The sequence below is a fragment of the Cherax quadricarinatus genome, chromosome 28, assembly GCF_038502225.1.
Source record: "Cherax quadricarinatus isolate ZL_2023a chromosome 28, ASM3850222v1, whole genome shotgun sequence".
NCBI classification, from domain to species: Eukaryota; Metazoa; Arthropoda; class Malacostraca; order Decapoda; family Parastacidae; genus Cherax; species Cherax quadricarinatus.
Genome location: NC_091319.1, coordinates 10548637 through 10561247, shown reverse-complemented (window position 1 = coordinate 10561247; position 12611 = coordinate 10548637). Strand labels below are relative to the sequence as shown.

The following is a 12611-nucleotide window of genomic DNA, read 5'->3' as shown; positions in this document are numbered from 1 at the left end:
AAAATCCACATTTAAGCTGCTCTCCCAAGTATGGGTTTTTGGTGATGCATTCCAGCCACAGCATTGTGACTTTTTCTCTGACATGCTTCCATTGCCCACCCTTCTTTCTAAGAGTCCCACCTTTGATGCAAACTCACTATGATTTTATTTAATAACCCCAGCTTGCTATACCAACTGTGACCATCTTCTCAGCCAATATCCTTTCTTTAATACCATGACTTCCCTCCCAATGTCTTTCACTTTTCCTGTTATGCAACACTAAGTGACCCTTACAGGTTTGGCACTTTCAATGATTATAAGAATAACTATGGCACTTTAACCCAGCCATCATAGTAAGGTGACCCAGCATCAGGGCAATAATTAATATGAATATCATTTATGTATACTGAGGCTTCACTCCACTGTATTCCTCTGCCAACACATGATGCAAAAAAGGCAATATTTTGTTGCTTATTGCACTTGCTGTGTTGCACAGTATATGTGGTGGAACAGCAACTTGCCATTAATCAGGTGAGGCTGACATGAGATTAATTTAATCCTCAAATGCATTTTTTATTTTAACACATCGGCCGTTTCCCACTGTGGCAGGGTAACCCAAAATGAAAGAAAAAATTTAATCATCATTCAACACTTTCACCATCACTCATACATAATCACTGACTTTGCAGAGGCACCCAGATACGACAGTTTAGACGTCCCTCCAAACTGCCAATATCCCAAACCCCTCTAAAGTGCAGGCATTGTACTTCCCATTTCCAGGACTCAAGTCTGGCTAACCAGTTTCCCTGAATCCCTTCACAAAATATTACCCTGCTCACACTCCAACAGCTCATCAGGTCCCAAAAACCATTCGTCTCCATTCACTCCCATTAACACGCTCATGCATGCTTGCTGGAAGTCCAAGATCCTCACTCACAAAATCTCCTTTACCCCCTCCCTCCAACCTTTTTAAGGATGACCCCTACCTCGCCTTCCTTCCCCTATAGTAGATTTATTCACTCTCCAAGTCATTTTACTTTGTTTCATTCTCTCTCAATGACCAAACCACCTTAACAACCCTTCTTCAGCCCTCTGACGAATACTCTTAGTAACTCCACACCTCCCAATTTCCACACTATGAATTCTCTGCATAATATATACACCACACATTGCCCTTAGACACGACATCTCCACTGCCTGCAGCATTTACAAACCATTCTTCACACCCACATAAGAGTGTTGGTACCACTATACTTTAGCACATACCCTTCTTTGCCTCCATAGATAACGTTCTTTGTGTCCACAGATACCTCAATATACCACTCACCTTTTTTTCTTCATCAATTCTATGGTTTACCTCATCCTTCATAAACCCATCTGCTGACAAGTCAACTCCCAAGTATCTGAACATATTCACTTTTCCATACTCCCTCCCTCCAATGTGATATCCAATTTTTCTATATCTAAATTGTTTGATACCCTCATCAACTTACTCTTATCTATGTTCACTTTCAATTTTCTACCTTTACACACCCTTAATTCAAATTAATGAACTAATATTGCTAAATAAATACACTACTTCAACCCAGTTACATTTTGCAGTTTTATTCATGTGCCCTCTCTCAACCTAAGAATTCAGAGCAAATGATACTGAAAAGTCCTCCTATAAAATATTTATTTTTTTACATAAAAATTATATCTAAAGTAGAAAGATGTCTTTAACTCTTGGTTTCTAACTTTTTTATTTTTCACTACAATAACATCTTGCCATGCATGGGATTCTCATGGAATGTAACCCATGCAAATGGCAAGGATTTAATGAAACTTTTTAAACAAAATATATCGGTTGTAGATTCTGGTCATTGAGTAATTGTTGATGCTGTACTGGCCCTGCAAGCTTTAAAATGACTATTCAAGATTTCAGGTCTGAAATTAAGGTAGAGTAACTTAAAACAATCAAGTATGTTAAGTATTCTTCACCTGTATCTTAGCTGTAAGTGTAGGCTGTGTATGTAGACCGTGATGCCATAGGAGTGTGTTATAGTAGAGAGACACAGAAAGTTCTGTTCTGTGATCAACTGATGTCCAGCCTGGAGGTGATGTTGCATAAACATAAGAAATGTACAGAGGCACTCGCACTGTTAGAAAACTTTGTCCACCTGAACCAACCTGAAGGAAATGGTACAGTGTTAAAAATGTGTCAAGTCAGACAAAAGTATAATAATTAGATATAAAAATATTAACCCCTTGACTGTCGCAACCCCCAATCCTGAGGTGTCTCCTGGTGTCGCAAAATTTAAAAAAAAAAAAAAAATATTTTTTCTTATGAAATGATAAGAGAATCTTTTCCCGATTGTAATGACACACAAAAAAACAAAATTTGATGGAAAACTGATGGAATTATGCTCTCGTGAAGTTAGCGACCTCGGCGATATTTACAAATCGGCGATTTTGCCCACTTTGAGCCCTATTTTAGGCTAATTCCGCTGTTCCAGTCGACCAAACTCATAGCTATTTCTTTAGAACTCCATTTTTTCTATCGATTGAGTACAAGAAACTGCCCATTTACTGATCTCAACTACCCAATAATGTGGTCAGAAATTTGCAATTTGGCCAATTTCACGAAAATTAAAAAATATGACAATTTCAAAATAAGGTCCAGAATGAACAATGCAGACATTCCTGGCTCTAAAATAACATTTTCTTTGTTCATCAGTGCAGCGCTGTATAGCCCTTGTGGCTTAGCGCTTCTTTTTGATTATAATAATAATTTGTTCATCAGTCATGTCTCCAGGCCCCTCTGATATTACTCTTGCTTTCTATTTTGAATTTTTATTCAAACAAAAAATAGAAGACTTACTATTATGCAGACTACTGCAATACTGTAATAATTGTATAAATAACATCAACCCATTCATGACTGCATATTAGAATGGCTAGTTGGACATTTATTGGACAATGACATCATTTGTTTACTTTTGAACATTGGCAAAAATCAAACATTTCCCCTACTTTGAGCTCCATTTCCAGGTTCTTTTTATAGTAAAATCAATCAAAATCACCTCTATTTCTATAATATGTTTTCCATTCTATCAAATGAGACCAAGAAAACGAGAATACAACCATAAATACTATATGAAAATAGACCACAAAGTCGGCATTTTAATTAAAAAAAAAAACGGTCGGAGTTTTTTTTTCTCATTATGCACTGCGTGCTCCAGGATTTTTTTTATATGGTGCACACTGACCACACAGACCCATTCTCTCACATGTGGGCCTACCAGCTTTCTCCTGCTTGATTTGAAGCCGCTAGAATTTATGAGTATATATATGTCAGTTAAAAATAGGAGAGGAGAGTTATTAAATGGAGAGTTAGAGGTATTGGGAAGATGGAGGGAATATTTTGAGGAATTGTTAAATGTTGATGAAGATAGGGAAGCTGTGATTTCGTGTATAGGGCAAGGAGGAATAACATCTTGTAGGAGTGAGGAAGAGCCAGTTGTGAGTGTGGGGGAAGTTCGTGAGGCAGTAGGTAAAATGAAAGGGGGTAAGGCAGCCGGGATTGATGGGATAAAGATAGAAATGTTAAAAGCAGATGGGGATATAGTTTTGGAGTGGTTGGTGCAATTATTTAATAAATGTATGGAAGAGGGTAAGGTACCTAGGGATTGGCAGAGAGCATGCATAGTTCCTTTGTATAAAGGCAAAGGGGATAAAAGAGAGTGCAAAAATTATAGGTGGATACGTCTGTTGAGTATACCTGGTAAAGTGTATGGTAGAGTTATAATTGAAAGAATTAAGAGTAAGACGGAGAATAGGATAGCAGATGAACAAGGAGGCTTTAGGAAAGGTAGGGGGTGTGTGGACCAGGTGTTTACAGTGAAACATATAAGTGAACAGTATTTAGATAAGGCTAAAGAGGTCTTTGTGGCATTTATGGATTTGGAAAAGGCGTATGACAGGGTGGATAGGGGGGCAATGTGGCAGATGTTGCAAGTGTATGGTGTGTTAGGTAAGACACATATGCAACAGTTAGGTATCTTTATTATGAAACGTTTCGCCTACACAGTAGGCTTCTTCAGTCAAGTACAGAAAAGTTGATAGAAGCAGAAGATACTTGAAGACGATGTAATCAGTCCATCACCCTTAAAGTTTTGAGGTGGTCAGTCCCTCAGTCTGGAGAAGAGCATTGTTCCATAGTATGAAACAATATGGAGATGAAGTGACAGAATGGAGCTTTTTATAGCGCCAAGAGGTGAGACGTAGGCCACTAGGAGAGGTAAGAACTCAGATGTTGAAAGGTCAGGTCCCTCTCAAATCCAGCCGCTCTCACTAGTGGAAGTTGTCGAAGTTGATTGCAGGTCTGTACCAAGATACCCTTGTGTTGCAGTGTCTGACAGATTGAACATTAAAATGGTATAAAATACCGACAGGTTGTTAGGTAAGACACATATGCAACAGTTAGGTATCTTTATTATGAAACGTTTCGCCTACACAGTAGGCTTCTTCAGTCAAGTACAGAAAAGTTGATAGAAGCAGAAGATACTTGAAGACGATGTAATCAGTCCATCACCCTTAAAGTTTTGAGGTGGTCAGTCCCTCAGTCTGGAGAAGAGCATTGTTCCATAGTATGAAACAATATGGAGATGAAGTGACAGAATGGAGCTTTTTATAGCGCCAAGAGGTGAGACGTAGGCCACTAGGAGAGGTAAGAACTCAGATGTTGAAAGGTCAGGTCCCTCTCAAATCCAGCCGCTCTCACTAGTGGAAGTTGTCGAAGTTGATTGCAGGTCTGTACCAAGATACCCTTGTGTTGCAGTGTCTGACAGATTGAACATTAAAATGGTATAAAATACCGACAGGTTGTTAGGTAAGACACATATGCAACAGTTAGGTATCTTTATTATGAAACGTTTCGCCTACACAGTAGGCTTCTTCAGTCAAGTACAGAAAAGTTGATAGAAGCAGAAGATACTTGAAGACGATGTAATCAGTCCATCACCCTTAAAGTTTTGAGGTGGTCAGTCCCTCAGTCTGGAGAAGAGCATTGTTCCATAGTATGAAACAATATGGAGATGAAGTGACAGAATGGAGCTTTCAACTTCGACAACTTCCACTAGTGAGAGCGGCTGGATTTGAGAGGGACCTGACCTTTCAACATCTGAGTTCTTACCTCTCCTAGTGGCCTACGTCTCACCTCTTGGCGCTATAAAAAGCTCCATTCTGTCACTTCATCTCCATATTGTTTCATACTATGGAACAATGCTCTTCTCCAGACTGAGGGACTGACCACCTCAAAACTTTAAGGGTGATGGACTGATTACATCGTCTTCAAGTATCTTCTGCTTCTATCAACTTTTCTGTACTTGACTGAAGAAGCCTACTGTGTAGGCGAAACGTTTCATAATAAAGATACCTAACTGTTGCATATGTGTCTTACCTAACAACCTGTCGGTATTTTATACCATTTTAATGTTCAATCTGTCAGACACTGCAACACAAGGGTATCTTGGTACAGACCTGCAATCAACTTCGACAACTTCCACTAGTGAGAGCGGCTGGATTTGAGAGGGACCTGACCTTTCAACATCTGAGTTCTTACCTCTCCTAGTGGCCTTCGTCTCACCTCTTGGCGCTATAAAAAGCTCCATTCTGTCACTTCATCTCCATATTGTTTCATACTATGGAACAATGCTCTTCTCCAGACTGAGGGACTGACCACCTCAAAACTTTAAGGGTGATGGACTGATTACATCGTCTTCAAGTATCTTCTGCTTCTATCAACTTTTCTGTACTTGACTGAAGAAGCCTACTGTGTAGGCGAAACGTTTCATAATAAAGATACCTAACTGTTGCATATGTGTCTTACCTAACAACCTGTCGGTATTTTATACCATTTTAATGTTCAATCTGTCAGACACTGCAACACAAGGGTATCTTGGTACAGACCTGCAATCAACTTCGACAACTTCCACTAGTGAGAGCGGCTGGATTTGAGAGGGACCTGACCTTTCAACATCTGAGTTCTTACCTCTCCTAGTGGCCTACGTCTCACCTCTTGGCGCTATAAAAAGCTCCATTCTGTCACTTCATCTCCATATTGTTTCATACTATGGAACAATGCTCTTCTCCAGACTGAGGGACTGACCACCTCAAAACTTTAAGGGTGATGGACTGATTACATCGTCTTCAAGTATCTTCTGCTTCTATCAACTTTTCTGTACTTGATTGAAGAAGCCTACTGTGTAGGCGAAACGTTTCATAATAAAGATACCTAACTGTTGCATATGTGTCTTACCTAACAACCTGTCGGTATTTTATACCATTTTAATGTTCAAGTGTATGGTGTAGGAGGTAGGTTACTGAAAGCAGTGAAGAGTTTTTACGAGGATAGTGAGGCTCAAGTTAGAGTATGTAGGAAAGAGGGAAATTTTTTCCCAGTAAAAGTAGGCCTTAGACAAGGATGTGTGATGTCACCGTGGTTGTTTAATATATTTATAGATGGGGTTGTAAGAGTAGTAAATGCGAGGGTCTTGGCAAGAGGCGTGGAGTTAAAAGATAAAGAATCACACACAAAGTGGGAGTTGTCACAGCTGCTCTTTGCTGATGACACTGTGCTCTTGGGAGATTCTGAAGAGAAGTTGCAGAGATTGGTGGATGAATTTGGTAGGGTGTGCAAAAGAAGAAAATTAAAGGTGAATACAGGAAAGAGTAAGGTTATGAGGATAACAAAAAGATTAGGTGATGAAAGATTGAATATCAGATTGGAGGGAGAGAGTATGGAGGAGGTGAACGTATTCAGATATTTGGGAGTGGACGTGTCAGCGGATGGGTCTATGAAAGATGAGGTGAATCATAGAATTGATGAGGGAAAAAGAGTGAGTGGTGCACTTAGGAGTCTGTGGAGACAAAGAACTTTGTCCTTGGAGGCAAAGAGGGGAATGTATGAGAGTATAGTTTTACCAACGCTCTTATATGGGTGTGAAGCGTGGGTGATGAATGTTGCAGCGAGGAGAAGGCTGGAGGCAGTGGAGATGTCATGTCTGAGGGCAATGTGTGGTGTGAATATAATGCAGAGAATTCGTAGTTTGGAAGTTAGGAGGAGGTGCGGGATTACCAAAACTGTTGTCCAGAGGGCTGAGGAAGGGTTGTTGAGGTGGTTCGGACATGTAGAGAGAATGGAGCGAAACAGAATGACTTCAAGAGTGTATCAGTCTGTAGTGGAAGGAAGGCGGGGTAGGGGTCGGCCTAGGAAAGGTTGGAGGGAGGGGGTAAAGGAGGTTTTGTGTGCGAGGGGCTTGGACTTCCAGCAGGCATGCGTGAGCGTGTTTGATAGGAGTGAATGGAGACAAATGGTTTTTAATACTTGACGTGCTGTTGGAGTGTGAGCAAAGTAACATTTATGAAGGGATTCAGGGAAACCGGCAGGCCGGACTTGAGTCCTGGAGATGGGACGTACAGTGCCTGCACTCTGAAGGAGGGGTGTTAATGTTGCAGTTTAAAAACTGTAGTGTAAAGCACCCTTCTGGCAAGACAGTGATGGAGTGAATGATGGTGAAAGTTTTTCTTTTTCGGGCCACCCTGCCTTGGTGGGAATCGGCCAGTGTGATAATAAAAAAAAAAAATATATGTCAAACACGGTACCTCGTAAGACGTATATATATGGCCACGACAGTCAAAGGGTTAAATACTAATTGGAGAACATGACTAAGAAATTACTGCTTCTTTTGTTTTACATATTTGATATTCTATAGAATATTTTTTTTCTAAATTAAAGGGCATAGTTCTCATAAGATCTCTGTTTAACCCTTTCACTGTCGAGACCCCCTACTCACAAATTTGCTCTCAGTGTTGAAGAATTAAAAAAAAAAAAAAAAAAACTTATGAAATGATAGAGAATCTTTTCCTGATGGTAATGACACCAAAAGTGTGAAATTTGATGGAAAACTTAAGGAATTACGCTCTTGTGAAGATAGTGGTCTCGGCGACATTTACACTTTGCCCACTTTGAGCCCTATTTTCGGCCAATTCCATTGTTCCAATCAACCAAACTCATAGCTATTTCGTTAGAACTCCTTTCTATTGAGTGAATACAGGAAACTGCCCATTTACCAATTTCAACTACCCAATAAAGTGATCAGAATTTGGTAATTTGGCCAATTTCATACACAATTCAAGGAAGGCCAATTTCAAAACAGGGTCCAGAATTAACAATGCAAACATTCCTAGCACTAAAATAACATTTTCTATGTTCATTAGCCATGTCTCCAGGCCCCTCTTATATTACGCTTGCTTTCCATTTTGAATTTTATTCACAAAAAAAAAAAAAAAAAAAAAAAAAAAATAGAATTTACTGTTATGCATACTACTGCATTATTGTAAAAATGGTATAAATTTATATCAGCGCATTTGAAAGCATATTAGACCCAGCAGTTGACGTGTATTGGACATATGATATGATTTGTTTACTCTTGAACACTGGCAAAAATCGAACATTGCTGCCAATTTGAGCTCAATTTCAAGGTACTTTTAGCCCGTAAACCATTCAAAATCATCTCTAGTTCTATAATATACAATATTTTACAATGTTTTCATGTGTTTTACGATTGTTCATGGTTCAATAGGTTAAGGAAGCAGTATTATTAGGCTAAGTAAATGCTATTATATTTCCCTACAATATATTTGCACATCAAAACATTTGCAAACACTTCTGTACAGTATAATTACGTTTCCCTACATCACATTCGCGTGCCAAACATTCACAAATTTTCAAGATTTGCGAGGTTCTTGATCCCTTAACCCTTGTGAATGTGGAGGGCCTCTTATACAGTATTTCTATCACACCACAAGAAGAAACATTGAAAATTTATTTTACAGAAAGTCCAACTGTTTTTAACCACTCTAGCTAATGTAAACATACACTGATATGTTATATGTATCACATTCCAGATGGGATTGATTCAGATGTATCCCTGTTTGCTGAAGAAGAGAATAAAAAATTAAGGATAAGGAAAGGTTCCAAAGGAATCTGGACAAACTCCAAGATTGGTCAGATGTGGTTGATTGAATTCAAACCCAGTAAATGCAAGGTAATGAATGGGGAAGGAACAAGAAGACTTGAGGGGAAGGGGAAGGAAATAGAGGCTGTAGACCTCACTCACACAAAAAGACTTTGGGGTGATTATAATGCCTGGTTTATTACAGGAGGCTAGCATCAATGCAGCCAATGCTCATCAAGAATATCAACAGAGACATTCCAGGCTCTTTATACATGTCAGGCCCATCTTTGAGTATGCAGCACTAGTATGGAACCCACACCTGAAAAGGCAAGTTAAGAAACTGGAGAAAGTGCAGAAGTAGTGAGACATGTTCCTGAGCTAAGGGGCATGAGCTACAAGAAGAGACTAATGGAGTTGAATCTAATGACACATGAGGACAGAAGAATCAGAAAGACATGGCAATAAAATATGTACTCAAGGGAAGTGATAGGGTACACAAGGACAGGCTGCTTGAGAGGCATCTAAACAGGTATTCAAGGATGCAGCTGAATGTTTAAAGCTACAGGTGTGCCACAGGGATGTCAGGAAGCATTTCTTCAGTTTCAGGGTGATCCGGAAGTAGAATAATATCAATGAAGTGGTGGAGGCAGGCTCCATACATAGTTTAAAGAGTAGGTACACTATGGCTCACAAGGCTAAGAGGGAGTGTATCTGGAAAGTGGCAAGTTGAAAGTTGGGGCCAGGAGATGATAGGTGAGTAGACACATTTTTACCTCTTCATTTTGTGTATGAAAATTCCATGAAAGTGGAAACAGTCATAGATCCTGCTGTACCTAAGACCAGCAATGGACAAACTATGGCCCACGGGCCACATGCGACCTGCCAAAGGTTTACATATGGCCCGCCAAGATCTAGTCATATATGTACTTACGTTATTTGAGGACAAAAATGTTAGTAAATCTGAAAAAAGTTACCATAATGCCAAATAATATTATGGAACATTAACACATTACCTGTGAATTTCTGAATGTGGCCCCTGCACTGGAAAATCTGCCCACCCCTGACCTAGACCCTGGTATTAGTCAGAGCTGTCTCCAGATGCAGCAGAATGCTAGCAAACATAGCCTCTATGCATGAAACCACCAAACATGAGCAGATAAGACACCACTGATCCACAATTTCTCAAGCAACACACATAACTGCTGGGCAATCAGATTCCTCTGTGCCCACTCAACTGCTCAGTTTTCTTGATGCTGGCAAAGGGCTCTTGATCCAAGGAATTGAGCCTTACCTCCTCTTCCTTGGGCCAGACCTGGTTGCCTCCTAGGACTAGCACCCCCACCACTCCATTAATACAATAACGTGCCCACGTAGGAGACAATCCTGCATCAAGAACAGAGTACTATCAGAGGCACTCCACAGTTAGTCAATCTGGAAACCAGACTGACATTTCAGGAAATCAGAGTACTATATCTCAGAGTCCTCATGCACCTGATGTAGAAGGACCTCTCTCTCTGTTTATATGGTCAAACAATGCACATTTTCATATGTACAGTTCATTTTCTTTAAGGAATAGTTTCACTAAATGTGGTGACTTTGTATTGCTGGCTGGTATTTTTAGCATATTGTATATTCTGTACTGTGTGGTAAACTCAGCACTTTAAGTGGTTGTTGGCCTGTTGTACTATGTGGTAATTCTAGAATGCATGGTGTTTAACCCTTTCAGGGTCCAGAGGTCAAATTTCAAAGGGTGCACCAGTGTCCAAGAATTTTCAAAAAATAATTTTGTTATTTTTTTCTTATGAAATGGTAGAGAATCTTTTTCTGAAGGTAATAAAACAAAAAGTACGAAACTTGATGGAAAATTGACGAAATTATGCTCTCGCGAATTTTGATGTGTCGGTGATATTTACGCATCTGCGATTTTGCGGACTTTGACTCCCATTTTAGGCCAATTACATTATTCCAGTCAACCAAATTCTTAGCTATTTCACTAGTATTACTTCTATTCTATCGACTGAGCATAAGAATTCGCCAAGTCAAATGTTTCAACTACAAAATAAAGTGATCGGAAATTGGTAATTTGGCCAGTTTAATGCAAAGTTCAAAATACTCCAATTTCAAAATAGGGTCCAGAATAAACAATGCAGGCATTCCTGGCACTAAACTAACATTTCCTCTGTTCATTAGTTATGTTTTCAGGCTTTACTAATGAATTCCATTTTGATTTTTTATTCACATAATTAATTTTTATTCAAACCAAAAAATAGAAGATTTACTGTTATGCAATATTGTAATAATTGTATAAATAGTATCAGCACATTTGGGAAAGTATATCAGACCCACCAGCAGGCGTGTATTAGATGTGTGAGGTCATTTGTTTACTCTTGAACATCGGCAAAAATTTAACATTTCCGCTACCTTGAGCTCAGTTTCAAGCCATTTCCAGTACTAAAACCAATCAAAATCATCTCTATTTCTGTAATATGTCTTCCATTCTATCAAATGAGACCAAGAAATCGCAAATACAACTATAAAAAACATACGAAAAACCAATGCAAAGTCGATGTTTTAATCGAAAATTAGTCTCAGTTTTTTCTCTCATTATGCACTATGTGCTGCAAGATTTGTTTTATGTGGTGTACACATACCACATAGATGTATTCTCTCATATCAAGGCCAAAATTTAACGCTCACAGCTTATCAGAGCGAGCTGAGCTCATAACGTAGATCTACAGTTTGGACTCTCAACGTAAAGCCGTATATCTACGGCACGGACCCTCAAGGGGTTAACAGTATCTTTACAATAATTTTCCACACATTATTTCACCACCCATTATTAACCAGAATTCTGATTGATTACATCATCATTTAACCAGAGAACACATTTCTCAAACTTAATATGATGTAATATGCAGTGGTCTTCTTTCATATTATTTGTGGTATGAGCAAGATCTTTTTGTTTTTAGTGGTAATATACTGTCTACATGTAAAACATACATAAACAAAATATGAAAATATGAGTTCTGAAGGAGGATTGAAAACAATAGATATATCATCTTTGGCTGATAGGAGGAAAAGAGGTGACATGATACCACATTAAGTTGAGATTATGAAAGGATATGAAAAAATTGAAGTTCCCAACCCCATCAAATACTATGACCACTAGTAACTTTAATTTTTTTTACAACTGACTAAATGTTGAAGCTGCAACACCACAATTAACTCTGCTATTATCACAAATAGGAACTTACTCCAATACTGAGAACACACCTGAAAATCTGAAACAACTTGACCACCACAACGGTCCACCAACTGTGACATGGAGAACCAAGCTGAGAAGGTCCACATACAGCTCTTCAGATTCAGGTGATGATACAGGAGCAATGATTTGTTCTGGAATAAGAACAATATTACAGCAGTACTATAATATTTATCAAGGATGATTATTATATTAACTTAAAGGGACGAAGAATTTTTGAGAGGTATGTTTCTACTACAAAAAATGCAAGTATAAATGAGCATTTAACTATCTATTATATTTCATGCTATAAATTTATATCGATATACTTTTATTCTTTTTCTCATAACATCAAAAACTTCATTTTTTAATGATTTTGTAAAATAAGCTCA

The 12611-nt window shown here is 38.7% G+C and overlaps 1 protein-coding gene across 1 annotated transcript in view; it reads right to left on the bottom strand.

Moving 5' to 3' along the window:
* Positions 1–12611, bottom strand: part of LOC128693156 (extracellular matrix organizing protein FRAS1-like) — a 252677-nt gene that overhangs the window by 30893 nt on the left and 209173 nt on the right. Inside the window, exons 39-40 of the mRNA XM_070089393.1 lie at positions 12252–12374; positions 1960–2148 (exon numbers count right to left, since the gene is read on the bottom strand). Coding sequence (XP_069945494.1) covers positions 1960–2148; positions 12252–12374 — 312 coding nt within the window. The remainder of the gene's footprint in view (positions 1–1959; positions 2149–12251; positions 12375–12611) is intronic.